This window comes from Anabas testudineus, chromosome 12 (genome assembly GCF_900324465.2).
Source record: "Anabas testudineus chromosome 12, fAnaTes1.2, whole genome shotgun sequence".
NCBI lineage: Eukaryota > Metazoa > Chordata > Actinopteri > Anabantiformes > Anabantidae > Anabas > Anabas testudineus.
This window is the reverse complement of record NC_046621.1, coordinates 7,785,971-7,809,386: the sequence shown is the minus strand read 5'-3', so window position 1 is coordinate 7,809,386 and position 23,416 is coordinate 7,785,971. Positions and strand designations below refer to the sequence as shown.

At 38.1% G+C, this 23,416-nt stretch overlaps 1 protein-coding gene across 3 annotated transcripts in view; it reads right to left on the bottom strand.

The window, feature by feature from the left end:
* Nucleotides 1–4,647: 4,647 nt before the first annotated feature.
* The window catches only part of brinp1 (bone morphogenetic protein/retinoic acid inducible neural-specific 1), a 94,393-nt gene continuing 75,624 nt past the window's right edge, over nucleotides 4,648–23,416 (bottom strand). For all 3 annotated transcript variants that reach the window (XM_026354023.1, XM_026354024.1, XM_026354025.1), the window contains 3 exons: nucleotides 16,671–16,907; nucleotides 12,780–13,002; nucleotides 4,648–7,065 (listed from right to left, as the gene is read on the bottom strand). In XM_026354023.1, the coding sequence (XP_026209808.1) occupies nucleotides 5,925–7,065; nucleotides 12,780–13,002; nucleotides 16,671–16,907 (1,601 nt within the window). In that variant the 3' untranslated portion in view covers nucleotides 4,648–5,924. The remainder of the gene's footprint in view (nucleotides 7,066–12,779; nucleotides 13,003–16,670; nucleotides 16,908–23,416) is intronic.

Sequence of the window (23,416 nt, the reverse complement as noted above, 5' to 3'; positions counted from 1 at the left end):
GTTCACGGGGAGGCTAACGTGCACAACTTCAAATTCTGTTGGCCTGTGTATCTGACAAAACCTTAACCAGGTAAGGGGTATAAAGGGCTTTTCTTGCCTAAACCCAACCTCACGCAAGGTTCTGGTTTGTTAGTCTTTTGCATTAAATGCCCTCTGTCCACCCACTAATACTACTCTGTAGCACTGTAACATTGTTTTGCCAAATGCGCTGCAACAGTATTTGCAATTTAAGGTATTTCAAGAGTAAAACTTCAGAAACAGTTGGAAGAAACGGTCTGGAAACATGGATTAACGAGCCTCGTAATTGTCTCCGGTTTCATGGAGAACACTAATCCTAAAGGATAAATCTGGTGTGTGTAGAGGTGTGGGGTTATTTCCTTTCTTTCTAACAGTTAGGTATATTTGCACATTATTTAATCAAGGTAAACTGGGTGAATAGTTGCGTGTAACAGCACAGCGCTCAGACGAGGCACATCTTCAATCTAAAGCATAGCCTATTCATATATGTCCTCCTTCTGCCCGTCAGATGCTGTAGAGTTTAATAAAGATTTAATAAAATGTTCAGTACAAAACATCTGTGATCAACAGATAGGCTTAATGTTATCTATTTAAATTTTACAAAGCGCTTTGTGCAGTCAGACTTCAACCACTAATTGTTAACTGTTGGTCATTTTCATTTCGTCTGAGAGCTGGTGATAATCGTGTGTGTATTGTTCTCAGAGATTGTCAGTGGCCAGGCTACGATGTGGTGCCAATCAGTGCAGTTATAACTTGAGGAAGCTACTGTCCTTAAACGTGTCCATCTGTTCTTGGCTACATCATCTCATTTTGCGCACATATGCTTATAACAAGGTGATATGCTGTCACCAACAGAACACATTATCTCCTACTCCTGAGAGGTTGCTTTTTGCCCTATCAGCAAAAAACTACTCCATCTTAAAATCAAGAGAATTTGCAGCATTTATTGGACTTTTGATATTGATACCGACAACCTGCTGAAAGTTGTTGCAATGTGAAAAGATCTTGAAGAATAAACATAGAAATATTTTAATTCAAATTTTTTTTCTTTCTTTCTTCTTTCAAAGCATGTGCTGCCGTTTTTGTTCTACTATTTGGTAACACTTTCTTTAATGTTTTTATTGTGAAGACTGAGAGGATTGGTGGCACCCCCCTTCGCTAAACTGCAAGAACTGTTCAAATTTTTACCCACTTTCTTTCTCAATTTTAAATAGCCAATTCCCTACGTAGTAGTTTTTATTATTATTTTTTTTTTTATTGGATAAGGATGAGGAATATTCAAAGAAGACATTCACTAAACACTGTTATCTGTCATGCGGCATATAAATGACAAATTGAAAATATGTTTAAGTCCATAGCATGAGTGGTTCCAGCAGAGATGCAGCCGTAGATTTACTGTCAATCCTCTTGAGTCTCCAGGAAGTCTCTTTTCTCAATGATTCTCTGAGCATCATTAAAATAAGCAGATTTTAATAATCCATGAAAATGTATGCAAGCATTGGCTTACTGTTTCACAATATATGTCAAGTTGATATATATATATCAATATGATCCAATATTGTTCCTTAAGCACCTGATATGTAACTCTTCTACAGTCCGTGCTACACAAGCTGTCAGGTAGTCAACTTACATATTCCTCACATGTGACCATGATACTATATATCAATATTCAAGACTAAAAACATTTCTACGCTAATGCTCTTACAAGGACCGGTATCATATCAGAGTGCTGCAAAGCAAAAAGTGATTGAGAGGTTGAGCAGATGGACAGAAGGCAAATAAATACTCAGTCTGGTGATAAGAAATGCCACTCGTACCGGACGTGAATCCTTGAGCATAAGCGTTATTTCTTCATTGTTTGCACGTAGCAAACAATTAAATGTGAAGCCACAGAAAGAACATGTCGGCAGAGGATTTTTTTTTTTTTTATAGGTGATCAAAGTGATAATCTTCTATAGAAAAAAAAAAATTGGATAAATTATTTTGTGCTTTTTCTACACAGATCATAAACTACTTTGTTGTGTGCCAAACAATTTCTACAAAGGGAAATGGTACAAACAAGCCTTGCTCTTCTTATTAAATATAGCCTTTTAATGAGAAATAGATTATTATATGAAACATTCATCGGAAATAAGCTGATATAATGATCTCAACGGAACAGCAAAAAAGTACATAGGCAAGGTATTAGGTGTAAAAATCTTTAGACATATCCATGGATACATGTAAGCAACACTGTGGTAGCATAATGTCATACGAGTAAATGTGCTTGTTTTATGGACCTTGCAAGTGAGTCAAAACTAAATAATAATTTACAGCATGTTTTGACTATATAAAAACAGTCATAAATTGTCATGAGTCTAATTAGATATATAAGACATGGGTGCCCCATACTTTGTGCTAATGTACTCAAATGGAGGGCTTTTTTTTGAAGTAGTCTTTGTATTCCCTTTCAATACTGTTTTATTTTATAATCTTGTCACTGCAGCAGAGTTACTGTAACAGAGTTAATATTTACACATATACTGTACAACAGGGGACAAAAAAAATATCCACCATTCTCAGGTCATTCTTCCTCTCTGTCTGGTGGTCCACTTCCCCACATGCACGACCCTGCTTGAAGGTGTAGTCCTCAAGAGCAGATGATGTGGATACTTAATACATTTATGGTCTTAAATTCTGAAGATAACTCAGTGTCACTCTTCTTTGAACATTTTCTCCAGCTCTACACATGTTAAAGGGATAGATAACAGGCACTTAATAATAATAATAATAATAATAATAATAATAATAATAATGATAATAATAATGGTGACAATTTACTTGGATACTCCAATGTTGATGCTGAACTTTCAAGTGAATATACCAAGTGTCTATTCCCGTATTCCCACACAACACATCTCAGGCCAACTCAACATTCATACACTGGTACAATACCATGGTGCTTTCCAAGCAGCTACCACTGTGTGTGCCCCCACACTGAGTTGGTGGTGTTTTCCTTTGCAGCCAGAGGATAGCCCAAACAGGCACACTCAAGGAACAGTCAAGACATAGTCCTTTCCTGCTATCCAGCGGCCCAGGTGCCCTCTCCTTCCTTGAATTTGCTGCTTTCCTTTCAGGCAGGGCTGCTGTCAATTAAAACACCAGTACTGACACATACATATCATAACTATCCACTTCCTGAAAGTACCTTTACAGATGTTAACCTGCTACCTTGACAACAATAAAGGCTGATGAAAATATTGCACGGTGAGATTGATTTTACAATACAGAACTGAGCCAGACAACATGATCTTTTGTTGTCCTGAACAAGCTACCATAAATGGGCAGCCCAAACACTGGATAGAACAGTTTTTCAGACTACTGAATCATCTGACATTCATGTGTTTTTTGTCTGAATTAAGTAATATCACATTTACTTGATAAATAAGTGACTAAGTTGTTATTTAAAAAGCACCTATGAAATGTTAACAAAGCACGAACGACAGTAAAAACATAAATTAGCCATAATATTAAGACTAATTTTAAGGAGGAAAGGGGGTCAGCATGGCCACTCTGACCATTCTGCAGCTACGCAAGCTCATATGAATGGCATTCAATTTTTTCCCATCCTGACCCGGTCCACTAGATCATTTAACACTACAAAGTTGCCTTAATGGTATGGCTAATCAATGTAAAACATAAGGACAACCACCATAACACAAAAAAGTCATAAATCTTTTTGCCTATATCATGAAACAAAAATGCACAGAGACAGCTATACTACTAATACTGTGATTGTGGATACAGTGAAATATGCAGCTGACATTCCTGACACCTTAAGGTTTTATTCCAGAGCTGCAGCAATTTCTTGCTTTAATCATTGCTCTGACTTTTACCACTGTGTTCCAGATATGTGGGATTGGTTGAGGAATTCCAAACAGGGTTAACATTTTAATTGTCGTTACCACCTTTGAGGCCCCTAGATATATCACATACAGTACCTCTGCTTACAGCTAACCCCCACAAATAATCAGATCCAATAAAAGAAGAATAATTTAAATGAAAACAAAAGTTAACAAAATAAAAACACAAAGTAAGTCAAGATACTAACAGACATGAAACAATAAAAGTAAAAGAAAACAGGAACATGATGGATCTTGGGGTGTTTATCTAAGAGCTTTGGACTTTTAAGAAGATTTTGCCAGACGTTAAATGGCACAGCAGCAAATATGAATGCACGTCTTTTTTAAAGTTACCCATGCATGGCTAAAGCAGTTAGGTTGTATGACATGAGTGACCTTGCCTTTGCTGTTGTTAAGACATGTGAAAGTAATGGGCTAGAACAAAAACCTATTAGCAATAGTAATGTTTCAACATTGGATTACCCAAATAAACTGTGACCAACAATACATACAGTAGGTAGTGTTTGAGATTTAAGTTTGATGACTGAGAGAGTTGTAAAAGTTGCAGTTCTCTCCGTGTTTCCAGCATCATGCAAAATAAGAGCGGAATTTCACATTTGGAACATAAAACAGACATTTTTACACATGGTTATTAAAAGCTTACAGATTAAACACTGCCAGAAAGGTATTTAAAGTTTTAATATAACCATTCTTCCTCTTTTTTTTTTTTTTTTCCTGTGGCACAACATAGAAATTCAATGGCTTTAAAACACGATTCTTATCCAACATGATATACCTTTTCTTAGCATCTGCCTTTTTGCTGTGCTCTTATCTGAAGTCAACTGAAAGAATAAATCAGAAACATACAAATGGAACATGTTTTTTCTTTCATGTTATGAAGTACTAAGTGAAAGAGGGACAAACTTTATGTTTTATGTCTACCTCAGGGAAGTGTATGGCTTTAAGTTGTCTTGCAAATGTGCCTGAATGATGAATGTTTACATTTTGCTCTTGGTGCTGAAAAGCTCCACAAATCAGCAGTTACAACATGTACATTTTGCAAAGCTGTACAAAATAGCATTGATTGTTAAATCTTCAGACCACAATATTGCACTCACGCACCAGGAGGTACTGCCTTGTAAAAACACAGCTTGAATTTCAAACACGGGAAGAAGCGCTCCAAATGCAAGATTTTGCTTAGACTGGAGTCAGTCTAAAATGAAACATTCAATTGACAAACAGCAATAAGCATCAAGCCAAAAAAAGGTATACGCACATCTGTGCACACACACGTACACACACATTCACCCACATATATATGTATAGATAAACAGCTGGCTTTTGTCATTTGACATGACTATCCATTACTGCCCTGCTGTGTGCCTTATGTGCCAGAACAATGACAGAGTGCCCCATAACTCACAAAGAGCAATGCAGAGTTGTTGTGGGTTTGAAATGTAATAAAGAGTCTATTAGTAATGTGTTGAGTACTTACATACTAGGGCTATTTAATCCTTACAATGTATAAACATCTTTAATATTAAACTGTCCATTTTGTCTGAAATATTTTACACATTAGCTGAAATAAAAGGATATCTGGTCTGCCCTTGTGTTATGTCATTATTAATTTAAAAATGTATTTTTTTTGTTCTCAGTAAAGAATGGCAGTTTCAGATATAACCTTTGATCCCTCCGAGTAAAATCAAGGCCTCTTTTTCACCAGTACGTAGATTTATATTTCTTTTTTTTTTCTCTCTCTCTTTTAAGTTCTTTTAGGGAATGACAGACATGCTGGGACATATATGATACAGTCTTTATAGTGGTTCCATTAATCTTCTTTATCTGCCTGAAATGCTTTTCATCATTGCCTTTTTCCTTTTTCTCCTTAAGAATTATGCTTACAAAGTTAATATTACATCAAAAGGCAGAAAAGGTCCAAAAAATGAAAAAGAGAAAACAAAGATTAATATCATAGTCCATTTGTTGGGTGTTTAATTCACTGTCCAAATGTTAATATCACTGTGTTCAACAGAGTTTAGCAGTCAGGTGATCTGATTGTTTTAGTATCTCTGTGCTGTACATGTCCAAGGCATGGTTTACGCGAATCATCTCACTGTTGTTGAGCTTGAGCCTATGCTTTAGCATACAAGAGAAGAGGTCCAGCTGGGGTTTGCCAGGTGCAGATGGAGGAGCAAGACGATTAATTCGATCCCTAATGTCCAGTAGCAGAAGCATAACAGATGAGGATGAGTAGAACTGAGTTCCTTGTGTGTACGACTGGTTAACCTGCTGCACAGCACTACGGAGCAGGTCGGCATTAAAGCGCAGGCTGTAGCCGAACACTTGGATGTCAGATATTTTTATGTAGATCTGGCGCTTGTTGGGGTCTGCAAGGTCCACTGGACCCTGTCCGGTGTCATTGCGTAAGCCAGTTGGGATCTTGGCACGACTACGTAAGTAGATGTGCACCGTCTCAAAGAAAGTCTTCCACCGGTTGCCCAGTAGTAGTGTCCAGTTGAAGCACTGCGAGTTCTGCAGTCGTACTTTTTCCCACCGTGGATAACCATGTTCACCAAAGGGCATGCTCCAGCCTTCTGAATGGCTACCACTGAATGGGTTGACATAAACAAAGAACATGGGGTCAATACTGCTATTTCGCATCTGGCAGATCTTCATTGAGAGACCAATTATCATGTGGAGGTAGTCCATCCGGTTTTTGTTACTTTTGAGAGTCAGGGACATGCGCTTACGCCATCGAGGGTCAAAGAATGTCTCTAATCGAATCTCATTACTGATGAAAGTAGTGTGAATGTACAGCCGTGAATCCATTTTTTGTAAAAGGTATTTGAGTTCCAGATCCTGAAAGTCCAGATCAGTTTCAAAGCTGATGAACTGCTCACTACGTTCAGAGTCCACATTCTGGGGCTCACAGCGACCACGGTACAACTTGTAGCCCTTGTTACAGGAGCCGCATTGTGAGATGTTGGCCAGGCTGCACATGGCACAGCTGCTATTGCCACCTATGACACAAGGGATGGGTCGCTGACACAGGGTGACACCTGTGTGGCACACGCATGTCCTTTGGCTTTCCAGGAAGGTCCCCCAGAACCCATTCTCATTGCAGTAGAGGAAGGATTGAACCCTGTTTAGCCACTGCATCACTGATCTAGACAGAAGAGAGAAAAATGGGGTAGAAACATTTAAATTTGAATCTGGAAAGTTCAAAACCAAATTTTACAATACATTCCTAAAGTAAATGATTCAGTGCATTGGTGTTTACATTCTTTAGCACTAATCTGTTTCATTTTTTATATATATATATATTTTTTTTTTCATCTCTGGGACAATGTGGTAATTAACTTGCTGTGACACATTTCCATCACTGTAAACACTGTGTTTCATTTTAATTATCTTACACTTTCATTTGTAAGAATGCAGTTAGACGTTTTGAACCATTTCCATTGCTGTAACACGCAAACTGAAACAGAAAACAAAAACTCATAGTAATTTTTTGGGGTTGAATATTGTAATATAACTATCTCAAGTAAGCTTTAAGCTATTTAAAATACTTCTGTCAGAAGTATTTTAAAAAGTATTGGAATGATAGCTAATTAATTTATTTTTTGCATAACTCACTTGGGTTGGGAATTTGGGTTTTATATCAAAAGATATGGATTAGAAATTCAGAATTTTATTAAGAAACGTTATTAGAGGTTTGTCCTTTTTTTTTTTTACTACATGACTTTTCAGTTTATACTACTGATGAGGGATTTGCGTGGTTGTGGTATGGCCTCTGTATTTCTGCTCCCAAAGTCAAAGTGCTACTGTATCCTAAACCCTACTCTGTGGAAGTAGTTGGTCTCACAATGCTTTTGTCACAAGCTGTTGACTTTTTCCTTAGCTGACCTATTTCTTCATATGTTGCTACACAGCAGTACAATGATCTCAGTCATTTTCAAGAGATACCAAATTGTTGTATTAGCTATTCCCAATGTTTGTCCAGTGCCTATGATTGTTTGTCCCCTCTTTTTTCAGATTACTTTTCGCCTATAGGCAGCACTCGAGTTTTCATGTTGATTTTTCCTTTTTCACAAAAGTGGCCTTCATAGGCAAGACCCAAGGCTGAAAAACAACAATCAAAAACATGTTTCAACATTTTGCTCACTTAAAGTGTGGGTAATCTGACACAAAAATGTGCTATGGTTTATGTTTAATTTGCTGAGGGGTATATACCATAAAATAAAAGCTAAAATTCTATCTCATATCTGTCTTTTGATCTTAAACCCAAATGTTTAAAATGTACAACAGAAATAAATGAAATGCTGTTCCAGTGCTTTCAGAGTTGAATAAAAAGTTGTGATTATGACTCAAACATGTAAAAATACAATTTATAGGTTTATGAAATTCTTTGTAAGTCATTGGAAGGCATGCATACAGTATATGAAACATCTTGTTCGAACAGTCACATAATAGCATAATTTCTTCTCTCTTCAAGTGTTAGGAGTTGTGTTATTTCCCCTAGGTGGAAGGCATTACTTTCTATTCTTATCTTGCCTCTACATTTCCCCTCAGGCATCATTCTTGTCTGCTTGATACTACTGGAACTTCTTTTCTGACTATAGGTTATGAATTCTAATTTCAGATTTTTCAGATGAGAGGGCTAGTCAAGGTTACATTGACATGTTAATGAACCTAAAAATTAACTATGATCGATGACACTTCCTTTTCAGCCACTAGTGAGACCCGGAGCTATCCCAAAATAACTCCAGAACAGACAACCTATGGAATCGACCACAATGGAGCTATAGCTAACCACAATAGCTAAATAGCTGCTATGCTGACTTCTTTCTGTACAGAGGTTTGTAGAAAAACATTTACTTAAATATAAATGTTGTATAAGATACTATGCCTATGAATGCAAACAGTGAGAGGCTTTTGAGATTTTTTGTGTCAATACAAATTTAAATATGTTTTGCAATTTTCTTCTCTTTATTATATTTTGGTCTTTTGTTCAACATAACATGAAAGCTTCTGTCTCGCACAACAAGCGACAGGACTTGTCAAACTCTGAATATAAACTATCCTTTTTTTGTTTCTAATATGTTTTTTGTGTGTTTTCTTACGTACTGTTACCGCACATTGAGGTGATCTTTATTCAATTTCAGATGTGTTGTGTAACTTTGGTGAAGGTGTTATATCTAGATTTTTTTCATTATTTGCACTAAACATGTCTTATCCTCCTGGCTCAGACGCTGTGTCTGTGATTTTACACCCCTTTCTACTGCTTCTCGGAAGTACTGCAGCTCGAACCTTAGTGCCTTTGGAGAGATGGGTGTGTCACGTTTAGCTCCCTCAAGCTCTTTGCAGTTTACACAGAATTTCATAGTGGCAACTAAGTTACGAATATTTATGAGAGCTGTGTGTGGTTTGTTTTGTGTTTGAAAACATTACATACACACATTGTACTGTATTTTGACACATTAAATCATACTACGTACATTTACTATAAAACAAATAATTTCTTAGCAAACCAAAAACATCAATGTCACATATTAGATGTCTGATAATTCAGGATGTTGTAGAATACATAACGTTTTCTCAAATACTTTGTCTCTTTTTTTTAGAAAATATAAATATTTTATATTTGTATACAATTTCCAATAAGGAAATTGTATAAAGAAGAATGGCTTCACAGGTGCCACAAATATAAAACTAGTTCCATTATTTTTTATTGGCTATTCATTACTGCAGTGGACACAGACACAGGCATAATGACCCTCCTTTGAATTTATTTGCAATAATGTTGAAATATCCCATCTAAAATACTGTCATATGTTCTATCATTAAAATGCTTCCCACAATAAGCTATTGGAGTGCATCTTGCAGCTAGGTTTATTTTTGCCTTATTTGTTTCCATCTAAAGCAATGGTTCGGCTTAGATTTGCCCATAGGAAATTAAATGAATACACTGGAATGGACGCTGTTTGTATTTGTGAATTTGAAAACACTCTGTGTTTGTAATGGGGCATCAAACAGCTCTGGTATTCAGATAACACAAATCATAGCTCCCTCCTACATAGGAGCAAGGAAAAGAAAAGAGAGAAACAGAAAATCGGGGCAGGAGAATGGAATCTGTCACTGCAGGAAAACAGAGAAGACCAACAGATAGGTCATGCAAATTTAAAAATGGTATTAACAACAGTGTGTGAGATACTACTAATAAGCCCGTGGGACAGAATATCAGCAGTAAAAAAATAAATATAAAATGTGGACAGCATATAGAAAAAGTGTTAGAATAAGAAGGAAGTCGAACTGTAGACATAAACAGTGTCACTGCAAAAATCTATAGAAATTATGGTAAAGCAATTTATCACATGGAGGGTACATTTATATTTGTAAATATGCTTGACTTTGAACATGAATAATTAAAGCCCATGCATAGCCTGGATGCAAATGATTTGGCTGGGAGTGATGCTACTTCATATCTGTCACTATTAATCATTTAAACCAAAGACAAACTGCTGTGTTCATTCTACTTGAAGCAAGCTGCTATACTCATTACAGGAAATGCAATAGCAAATCCAATAGAGTTCAGCTATAAAGTTTCTACACAGTTATTGCAGCGAGTGTCCACAACAGGAATTTACGATGCTCGTAATGAACGTGTGCCTTGTGGATATATAAAACTAGTACAATGATAAGGTGATGTAGTAGAGTGATGCAACTGTAATTATGACCAGGCAGCAATGGGCTGTCTTTCAATAGATGGTGTAAATATGGTTTTTGCCCGATCTTATACAGTATAATATTCAATAGTGAAAGGGGAAACATGATTTAAAAGAATGTTTTTTGGATTGATTGATAACTTATATAAGTTTGCATCATACTAATTGCACTAAATGACTAATGTTCCATTCCTCTCTTTAGCATCCATAATTTAATTAAACTAAAAGCATAATAGCAGGGATATGGATGCCCTGTTATATACAGTATAATAAACAAAATTTAACAGGCGTTACTTTATTGAGAACGTCTTATCACTGAGTGGATAATTCAATACCAGCGGTATATGTAAGTGCATGTGTGAGTTTTCTTGAATTATGACTAAACTAGCTCTTTTAACAATAGAAGAATGATTTTGTCTACCAACATGTCATCATCTACTTGCGAAGTGTTGCATGGAGTTGCGTAGTGACCACATGTATAGTATGCTGTAGTACTGGGCATATGTCCCAGTGGAAGAGCCTGGATGGTGTTAAAACCACTAGAGAAGTCAATAAACATGATTCTCACAGCACCACTCCAAGTAGGACTATGTGGTGTAGCAGGTGGATGACTACACAATCCTTCTTGTTGTTTGCATGATGTATGAGCTGGAGAACATCCAAATGGTATCTCACAAGAGATCTGGCCCGCTGTCATTTCGAACACTGGTGTGCCCATTCTTGGCCACTGGGGCCAAGCAATATGTTTTTCACATCATCATCAGTGCACTCTGCAGTCTTACTGACAGGCTGAAGATGTGCTGGAAGGCCTCCCTTAGGTGGTTGGCACACACCTTGAAAACACTTGGTCTGATGCTTTATGGGCATTCAGCTTTGCTTCAATTCCCACACCCTTTGATCAGCTGTTATGGTCGAACCACAGGGGAGGTGAGGGTTGGAGTCCCTTTTGGGGACGAGGTGCGCTTCTCTTAGAACAGAGACAAGTGGAGAGGCAAGCAGATTGTGATGGTATGGCAGCATTACTGACTGATGCCATAAATTAGACAAACCCCCAGATAAGTATAAACTCAACTTTTTAATACTTGGAATAATATAAAATATTGAGTATCATAAATTTCCATTAGAGATTATCTAAATAGGGAGATGATGAGACTGGAGATGAAAGGAAGCAAATTTATCTTTGGTACAACATATACTCCTGAAAACATGACAGTGTACACAGCAGGATGAAGATTATTTTACAACCCCTGTGTGAGCTACTAGACCACTTATGCCTCACTCACACATATACAGTATGCCGAGCATACTCACATGTACACAGAGGTGATGAAAACAAATAAGTCCTCCATCTGATGCAAAGCTGTCTCACAGAAGCAAGCAAATAAACATGCTGCTCTTATTTCCAGTGCCATCAGGCACCCTTGATGTGTATTCCATGGAAGAAGAAGCGCATACTGCAGCTCTTTGATAACACTTCAGAACAAACCTTTGCCAACTCTCACACAAATGTGGGTGTGCTCCTTTTCTGTCAGTGACAGTTGACAACTGCTCGTTTTCAGACCACTTAAATGAATATTTCACATATTCTACACTACATGGCATAGTTTTAGGGGTGTTTCATGTGGCAGCCGGAAACTTTTCATATTTTGCATAGTGTTTCCTGATATTTGCAAGAGTGGATGTGGAAATTCAGGCAGTGCTGACACCATGGCACATCCACAGCAAGGCTCTTAAGCTGCAACTGCAGTAGTTGGTGACAGATGTGTGCAATGACCTATCAAGTAAACTCCCACAGCTACATCTTCTTTCCAGACTGCGATGTGAAATACAAGAGTGAGCAAGAGTGCTTTGGGCATGTGCAAACCTCAGCACTAAGTTGACTTGATAGACAGAAACAACAGACCCATAAGATATATATTGAGATATATAATGGATGGTATCCTAACTGTGCATGCTTCAAGAAGCAAAATAAATCCCCTACATGCTCTTCGAGGATAAATTTTCATGAGGGATGTTCACTTGTCCACATTTGCTTTTCCAGCACTTTGGGAAGCAAATATCTAGAAATATCCACACCAATAACAGCACCTTTGGCTTATGTTGTGGACAAGATCCATATCTAATATCATGATGTGGAGGTTGTGTTTCTACCCACCTCTCCCTAGGCATCTGGTGGTTGGGATTATGGTGACAACGGATGCTGAGGCGAAAGAGCTTGCGGGCTGTACGCTGGATCTTGAGTCGCTGGATCTCCAGGGAACTTTGAAGGAGCCTGTAGCGAGCCTGGAGGTCCCAGTCACTGCCCCACAGGAGATGCACACTGCTGATGGGCAGAAAGTGTGTGGAGGGTAGCCTCTTCAGGAAGGACTTAAACTCATCTGGATGCAAGAGATGATTGGAGTGAGAGGGCAGATAACAAAGCAGGGAGACATCAAGCAGAGAGAGAATGTGGTGGTGTGACAGAAAAAGGAACAAAGGAATATGGGAAATAAAAAAATACATTACCTACGTAGATATACTGCATATAAAAAAATATTACCAGTGTGTTTCAAGCAATTTGGCATAGTTGTGAGCGCATTCACTAAAACAACAATGCATCTATTTATTTTTTCAGCCCTAATCTAGTTAAATGTCCTGGGTAACATTTCAAACAAGCAACAGTAAAAGCAGTAGAAGGCAGCAGGGTGAAAAGGCCCTCTAGTGTGTACTATTTCTCAGAGGAAGGCTTTCAGTTCATTTGTAACTTGTCACCTAAAATTACAGTTTTCAATAAAAAACAATCCAAAAATCTTTATCTATTTTGAATGTTGTCCTTTTAAAAACATGGCAATACTGGTTTATTTTATTGGACTGACATTTATTGTTTTGAACATTTGCTGAAAACAGAAATGAGACCCTCAGTGCAGAGAACACCTTCCACAAAAGCAAGACATTTGTTCCCTGCAGTGGTGATGATTGTCCTTATGTTCCTCTTGCTGCCTCTAATAATTCTTGCCTGTCTCCTTCTCACACAATACATGAGCCCGGCTCCCTGACCCTTGTTTTCAACACTATACAGTAGCTGCTATTTGTCTGAGCAATAGGAGTGAAGATGTTACTAAAACTCCAACAGCAAACACACAAGGACAAGAAATCTTTTATTTGGTGTGCTAATTGAGAAAATATTGAGCCATGATTCAGATAATCACATTACCTCCTGAGATAAATTTAAGCACATCATTGTAAATAACAGAGTGGACAATTAAATGGCCGAAATGAAGACAAGCTGAAGACAGCCAAAACGATTTCTATTCAACCCACAGTCAAAATTTTTTTCAAATACTTTAGCTAAGACTAACCCACCTACTGTGTAAAAAACCTTGGTGGTAAACTATATTTGCTGTGGGCAGAAAAATAACATAAATATTCTTGGTTGGATTGCAACCCAACTCTTAGGAGAACAGATCACCATATTTAGTACATGCAAAGTCTTGTACAGTTTGCCAGTACCCTCCTACAGACCTCTCCAAGACAGTTTAACAGCATTAACCACAGAGTTGAGAGCTTTTTTCAGCCACAGCTCAGAAATGTCAGAATATCCTCCACTCTCCTCCCAGGCTTGTCAGAACAACCATCCCCCTTTCTTCAAAGAAGCCCGATTCCTTCTCCTCCCCTGTTTTGAACTTGCCATATTCCTCCACCCAGTTTTCAGAGATGTCAGGTACCTCCCTCAACCTTTCCCTGGAAACACTGGCTGACTCCACCACCCAATATTCAGAACTGTCTGATTCTCTCATCAAAAAAGTCCATTATCAAGACATGGCGCAATAGCAGTTCAGTAGTTGCCAAGTCCTTTCACAAGAACACCAAAGCCATCAAAATCAAAGCCATTGACCCTTTCCTTGATATAGCTTCCAAACAGTCAACACAGCCCAATGAATGACTCTTATCACAAGTCACCCAGCACAGCTTATCTCTCACAATGTAACTCTATTTTACTTCATGCACCGGTGAATCTCAGTTTGTTGGCTGCCATACATACACGGTAACAATCAATGGTCCATATACTGCCTGTAAAAAGTAATCACCCCCTTGGAAGTTTGCATATTGAATAATGGTCATTTTAATTTGGCTTTTTTACACTGGTCAATAGAAAAAAAGAACCAAGAGAGAATATATTAAAGCTGAAAAATGAAAGTGAAAAATTAGAGAATATGTGTTGTCTCTGTTTCGGGGTCACATACAGGACTTCCCTTGTTATTCTGGGCAGAGTGCATGTGATGCTGCTGCTACAGCCTGCACATCAGCCATGTCTGCCACAAATGACCATACCCCCCAAATGCCTTACTGTGCCCTCTCAACCACAGGCTCAGCATTTGGCGCTGAACTGTTATTAATTACAACACATCCTCAGACCTTAGCATTTGGCACAACTAGAGCAAAATGTGAGAATCCTTCACTCTGACAAACACACTTTGGGCAACTGGCATAAAAAAGAGTCCCATTTGGATCAGATATATGTGACAAGGGCTTAACCCGAAAACCAACACATAACTGAGTTGAAGGACGGCATTTTTAGGAGGTTTCGCCTGCATCTCTCAAAAGTAAGTTGTATGTTTAATTCACTCGATGCAAGAGAGGATGTGCAAATATGAGTGGGCGTCCTCGTTATGCCCCCAACATAATCTGCCGACTCTGCTTCCTGCACACCCAGGAAGCAGGAGGTTGCTTGTTTCCCAAGGGATTTGGGAGCGATCTTTCCAGAGTTTCTTCCTGTACTACTGAGATTTTGCTACTTTAGCTCAAAACATGCAAAATCTTCATTTAATTGCAAACCCTCTATGTTTGCACCTTTTGTGTATCATGCAGTTTTTCTTAGTAGATCACTCAATCAAGCTCACCTGAGTGTAGTGAGGGTGTTTCAAATGACTACAGTATAACTTGTATCTGGAAACTCTGATTACCATGAAGACAAAAGACTTGGCAAGACATGAAGCCTCCTCTGAAGGAGTTACAAGCTTCCGCAGCCTAGTTGGGAGAGACAGTGAATACAATGACTGTTGCCTGGGTTCTCTACTAGTCAAAGGTTTTTGAGAATGGCAAAGAAAAAGCCACTGTTGAGATCACTGAATGTAACAATGATCCCAAGCATACAGCCAAAGTTACACTCAAATGGCTTCAAATTGTATTTAATTTGATTTCATTTACTTTGTTGAGATCTATTTTCTGTTTGACATCAATGATTAATTTCTGTTTATGAGTGTAAAAAATAAAACAACAATGATTCAATGTTGTAAAATATAGACAAGGACAGTTGTGTTGGTGGTGGGAAATATTCCACATAATCTGCAGGGATCATTAGGTGGTTATCTTTATTATAATTCATCAAACGACAGTGATTCTTTCTTTTAAAAAGCAACTTAAGGAGCCAGAAACATTTCTCTCCACTTCGCTAATACACTGTTACCCAAACAAACTGATACGATTTTTTTCTTTTTTCCTGTACGAGGGATTTAAATTGGTGATTTTATTGCCAACATGGTACACAGAACTTTGGACAGGTTCCTTTTTGTCATCAAATACTACACACACATAAACCATACTTTCATAATGCTTTACTTAGTACAGACATACCAGAACTTTAGTGTTGTCACAGTGAATCAGGAAACTGTGAACCAGGCTCACGTTAACTTTACTCAGTGGGGCATAGATATATTTATTTGTCACACATTTTTTTTTTTTATCATATAAATAATAGATAAATATGGTACCATGTAACAATTGGGCTTTTTTTTTCTCGCTGTGTCCAAAGGTTTGTGTTATGTTGTGCTTGCACCTGGTATCTACTCTACCTAATGCAGAGAAAATAGGAAAATTCGGGTTAGGGTTCTCCATGTGTTCGCAATAATAAACTTCCAAAATAAAACTGGTAAACATACCAGGAATCGTTCCCTTACAAAACATCAAAAAAGGCATCAATTATAATTAATGCAATATTGCGGCTTAAATCACATTTTATTTACACACTTGTCATTGTAAATCAACGTTGGAGGACTTGCCAACTTACCAGAGCTCTCAAAGTCCTTATATGAGGCAGCCCATGACTCAGACATTCCCAGCAGGGTGTTCTCCATAATCTGGATGTCAGTGATAGGACAGTTGCATTGGGGATACTCCTCGGCGCACTGACAGATGCACTGGTTGTTACGGCACATGTACTCTCCCTCTCCATTGCACATTATGTAGCTCAAAGCTGACTGGACGAATTTCTCCTGTAGGTATTCTGGGAAAATGACCTGAAGACCTGAAACAGATAAATAGGACTTTTTAGTGAAACGTGTAAAACAAAATCTCCTTTGAATGCAATTTAAATAACAGTTTACGGAAAAAAAGGCTTTTTAACCCTTGTTTTATTTTCTTTACGTTGGAAATCAATGCAACAACTTAGACACAATAGAAATATAAAATATGCTTTTTACAAGATATTGTGAACCCAAATCCATTTTTTTTCACAAAAGCAGAAAATTTTAAAGCTTAGTCATTTTATTAAGTAATGTCAATCACTTTTGCTTGATTTTGTTTTCGAATGGACCATATGCAGTACTTTGCGTTTAGAGTAACAACACTACACATGGTATGCCTTCATAGATATAGTAAACATATTTTGAGGAAAGAAACATCAGAATGGGTAAAGCTGCAGGGAAATGGCTGACTGCTCTTGCCTGATTGCTTTTTGCTTTAAGCACTCGTTTATATAATTTATTTTTAAGGATGTGCTTCAAAGCTCACCTATGTCCAACTTGAGCTGTCTGCTCTGTGGCGGGTCACTCAGGATGTGACAACATGTAACAGTGATTGATGCGTGCTCTCTTGTGCTGTGTTGGTTTATTTAGCACGTAACTTGTTTCTCCCTTGGTGCATTTCCTTGTGTGTGCATGGGCATGTGCTTTACAGCATTACCGGTTGTATTTGCTTGTGGTTTGCAAACCCAACTTTGCAGCATTCTGCTAATTATACACTAATGGCAAAAAATGGATTTGTAATCTAGAAGCCAATTTGGTGCTGAAGCTGAAAGTAGCTCTCATCGCTGACAAGGTATTTATAATTTTTAGACTCCATGTCTGACCCTGGGGAGCTCATACAATTCAAGCTTGGACAGCTAACAGTAAAGGCTTCCTTTTCAGTCCAAGCCTGGGAAAATAAATCCCAAGCTCTACAAACCACTGGATTGGAAAGCAACTAAATAGATTTTTTTTCCTTCTTGTTTTACTTGAGCACAAACAGTGCTTCAGCAGAAAATATGCAACCAGGAAACAGTTATTGAATGATGAATGATTGCATCATTTTTTCTTCACTGACAGATTATTTTCACCCAGTGGTGAAAACAGGAATCCGTTTATGCAAAATCAACAAAATGTTGCAGAAACGAAGGGGGAAGTAAGCATATTATTTCATATTTTACACATGAATCATTTTGAGAGTGTTGTCATGGAGTCAGATGGTATCTCTTAGGATGACAGGGGCAAATAATACTGACTTACAATACAGACGCAATGAAATAAAAACGTTTTTTTAATGTCATTATTATGTTATCAATGCTTGTTCTTGTAATCGTGTATGCAATCTTGTCCTGAATTGTATGCATTTAATCAAAAGAACTGTTCCTCAGTCAGTTGTCTTCTCTACACATCATCAGGACCACTGACCATCAGTGATGAAGGGACAGAAGGAGGGAGGGATGGGGAAGTAAAGGAGATGGATGGATCATGCCTGACCACAAAAGAGTTGGGTTGCACAGGGCTTTTTTCTCCATCAGGGCTGTCTGCGGCCCCTGAATCCAATATTCATTTAGCTTGATGTATTCCTGGGCTTGAAACTTTAATGTGATTTGTGGGAGATTCCAGATGGCAAGTTCACGGATCAACGCTGCTCACTGACAGTGCCGGTGCCAGCGGCCGGGTGAACAATAACACAGAGTGCCTCAGCCCACCTTCTTTCCTTCTTGTGTCTAACCATACGTCATACCCCCCAACCCTACCATCACATCTACACAGATGCACAAACACACAGATTTTCTTTTTATCAACGTGTTGGTGCCAGGAGACTGCCAAAGGAACCATTCGGGTTGCTGACATTCAGCTCAGAACTATCGTTCTTGCAATCTCTTGTTTTCCACTCTCTTCCTCTCACAATGCTTCAGTCCCCTTGCTTTCCATGCCTCTCTCCCTTTACCCATAACTCTGTCTCAGTACACATCTTGTCTGTCTTACTTCATTACACTCACTCGTACTCCCACCACACTCACGCGCATGCCCCTTGACTCGTCCCCCATCCTCCTTTGGCTCTCATTCACTCCATCAATCACTCTCCTCATTCCTGCTTCTTCACCTCTTCTGCTCTCCTCTACATTCTCCCACCAAGCACGTACTCATGTATTGGATATTTGATGTCTTGTCCTCCCACTCCAGTGTAGAAATGATGTCATGCAATAAAAGTAAATCCATCAACATTTGTTAGTGCAGTGGGGAATGAGTAAGAGATCTGGAGCCCTTAGGCCAAAAATGAAATGAGAAAGTAATCAGACTAAAAACATTTTCTTTATGACTTTCCCAGCTTTGGTGGTTTTGAGTGGTAACATGTGAAAACATGGAGAAAGACTGACTTATACACTTTTGGTTTACTGTATATATCTCTGAGGCAGGTATTTGTTGAGAAAACACTTGAAGTTTAGAATTTGGAGCTACACTTACTACCATTAAAGAGCTACTGATGAAATGAAAGGTGCATATTGGAATTCCCATGCAGCCATTTGATAACCTCCAACTTCATGCTCTGTCAGTGCACATAATTCCCTGCAACCCCCATGCCTGGCTTGCTCTAAATAAATAGCACCTCAAAATGGCAGTTAATCTCATTGCATACATCAGGGGCTGATATATTTTCTTCACGTACATTTGAGGATATAGGTCCTCAAACATTCCATGAATACTAAGGACGAAGAATCTGCAACTGTGACTTTGCCTTTTCATTACGTCTCTTTCTAGAGTGCTCGATTTTTACATGGTGATAGACGGGGGTATAGGCCGCAACTGAGGCTTGTAACTACCTTGGCAAGCAGTTGGCTGCTTACTGCAATGCCATGCTCTGCCTCATAAGTTACAGTTTCATTAAAGATTAATTGACCATTGTGTGGCCGCAATTTCGCAAAATAATCATTACTTAATCCACTGGTGCAATAAAGTGCATTACTTCAATGGGGGCATTAAATTACCATTGGAGGTTATCGTTGCAGCTATGATACAAAACCACCTCCAAACTGAAAGATTGCCTGTTTTTCCACAGTCCAGGCCTGCCCAGTCTGCCTTTGCTGATCCCTAGATATATCCAATACTATAGAAAGGGGCATATAGTTTTAAGATTTGCTGCGATGGCCCATTTCACATGAGAGTTCCTCTTCCACAAATATGAGGCAAAGGTGCAGCTAAAGCAGCTATTTATCCACTTTTCATTTCTTTGCATAAAGCGCTTTAGGTCTCTGACAGTGTGTGCGTGTGTGTATTGGGCTGACAGAGGATAACATGTTCCACGGGAGCTATTCTCAGCTCTCAGAATATGTTAGCATTTTTTAAAGTTCTGAATGAGGTATACTTAGCATTCAAATGGATAATGTGTTACTGTGTCTGTGCAGAGTAGATTATCGTAGATTATCATAAGTGTTTTAAGCACTCTAGAAGGCAGCAGCTTGTGTTGTCAAACAAGACTGTTGACTCCACATTTTGCATTACATCTTATTTAAGCATCTGTGTGAGGGAAAGGTTTTTTACGACTATTTAATCAATGTTTTCATCACAATTCCATGTCTCGAATACAAAAATGTATTTTTTTCTACCATGAATGCTGTGCATTTTTCATGACACTTGCATTTTAGGCAAGCATTTTTTTGAAACAACAAAACAACAGAGAAGTGGTAAATCCCATTTCTTAGAACATATTAACAAACAAGTGACTAACTGCATATGCATATGTGCTACACCCTGCTGTATCTCTGCGAAACAGAAAGACTTGCAGAACACAAGCATTCACTTTGCAAAATCCCACTCATTTGTATTGGTAACACAAAAAGCATGAGAGCATGCAGGTACAGTAATCATTGTAAAAGCATAAATCACATACTGTATACAAATGTCTTGGCATTCAGGGCTTGCAGCTCATGCCTCCTGAAAAAAAAAAGGAATTGCTGAAATTGCAAACTGAGTTATTGTACAGTTGTGCTGGACACAGACAGTGGAACCAGAGGAAAATAGTGACTACTACTAAACTAGAGTTGAATGTAATGATTTTGCGTTAAATCTACAAAATACCCTGAAGTACACTGGATATCAGATGTGTAACAAGCTATGGCTTCAGCATACATTTAGAAACAGGGTTAGTTTTAGCTGCTTTTGTTCTTCAATTGTACTGCTCAAGCTGTTCCATCACATGTCGCCATGTGTCCCTTCACAACAGTGGCAGTAGGGCCTTGCCTGGTGAGATCCTGTACCGGTGTCACACACTCGCGTGCACGCTAACATGCAGAAACACATACGCTCATGCATAATCACAAATACACGCCCTTTGTGGGCTCATGCAGAAGTCACATGTTTTACAAGAACCCTTGAGAGGGGGAGGACGGACATATGACAAGCTGTGACATTTCCATTTCGGCTATAAAAGACACGACTGCCCTCAAAGTGTCAAGATGTGCTGTATATATGTCTCCGATCAAAAGCCTAGATTTATTATAGAATGATATAAAGCATCCCCAAATACAGAAACTGTGTGTGTACTGGGAAACACATTTTGCAGTAAATAAATTATATTGCCAATGAATCACAGGCCATGAGTCTGGTGTAAATATTGTATTTAGCGGTAAATAAATTATACATGTTGGCCTCATGAAACACTCATCATTTATTAAGGTTTGTAATCATAATGTACCTTATACCTACCCTGTCTCTTAAAAATTATGTTCCTGTGCAACTAAACTGCAACCACAAATGTGTTTTATAGAAAACACTTATTGGCTAGATTATATTTCAATACAAAGTTTTTTTTGTACACAATTACCATATGTAGTTGGGTTTATGCAACAAAAGCACTTTGGTTAAAGTTAAAGAAAGAAAAAAAACAAAAAAAATCTAAACCCATTCAAAATTTAACAACACTGGATGCTGTATTGCAAGATCATACATTTTAGCAGGAAAAAAAAAAGATGTCTGGGAATATTTTACTGATGAAGTATGTCTAGTATGTGCTTTACCAGAAACAAAGAATATAGTAAAGACACCACTAATCAATTGATGAAACAGAGTCTGTCAGACAAGGAGGAAAGACTGAGTGGAAAACTGAGGCAGTTGCAGGATTGGCAGCCTGCAGCTGGCAAGAGTGAGTAGAGGAAAAGGGAGATTTATGGTCATGCTGGCTCAAATGGAAACTTACTCTTGATTGACCACTTCCAATTGAAAACTGACCTCCAGGTTAACATGGAAAGATTTCATCAGGTAGTGAGGTTTCAGCATGTTAGGGAGAAGTGAAAAAATGTGTGCAGTCATCCATCTTGAAAAATGATCCAGCGTTATCAGTACTCTGGGCAGAAAGGCCGCATGTTTTCATAAAAGAAACAGTTGCTTCGGTCCAGTGCTTGAGCCTGTCCAAGACGTGGCTTAATACCTCACACCACTTCTGTGACAATCCATGGGATATAGCCCAAACTTTCAGGTATTAAATAAATAATAAAAATAGATCTTTTGATTTTGTAGTGTGTCCAGGATTTATATAAAAAGAAACACAGTTAAAAGTCCATGTTTTGCGTATATATGAGCAAGAGCGCCTGAGAGAAAGATAATAAAAATACCTATGTATTTATTGTTGTTCATCCAACATGTGCTTGTTTTGCATCAAAATTTCTTCTGTAAATTATTCCCTCGTAACCAAGGATGTAGTGTTTACATATATACGTTCATCTCCAAATCATTTTTTCCATCATCAAAAACAACTTAATTGATTTCTGTGTTTGTTTGTCTTCCACATAATGTTTACAGCGTTTTCACTTGAAAAGAGGGACAGACATTGGGCGACAGAGCAATGAGTATCTAATTCATCACTCTCCGCACGACTTGCCTACAGGGCCAGTTTAATTTATTTTCACTTCACCACTTTGAAAACTGTTGGCTCAGGCTATTCTAACATATTCATAAATCTTCCAAGATAGGCTCATGGCTCTTCCAAGATAGGCTCTTGAGAAAACCAGAGAAAGAGAAACGAGAGAAAGCATGTGGTGGGGATTGAAAGAAGCAAATTAGCTTGCTTTTGTTTTGGTTCTAATTTATGACAGTCATATTGGAGGTGATTGGGCCCCAGAAAGGTAATGGCTTGTGAAGATTCAAGGGTCTTTTATACTTGTTTGGCTCAGTTATATGTATGTATAATCAGTCTGCTAATTCCAACCCCTAGTATGTGTTTTCCCTTTTGGAAATTTCTCTGTTGGACACCAAATAATATTCCAATCATATACTTAATATAATGAAAGCCCATGCTGTTTATGACATGCATTTCAAATAAGGCAATCAATGATAAACATTAACAGGTGGCAGGGAATCAGGATGTTAATGGAATATGAAACATATAAAAAAAAAAAAACTTGAGGTAAACAATGAAAATACTGAACATTTAACTACAACACGCTAATTCCCTGTTTCATTTAATTCTCACCCCTCAATAAGCTATTTTTACATTTAGGTCCCAGTGGAGGCAGAAAGTGAGAATCCAGCCAAA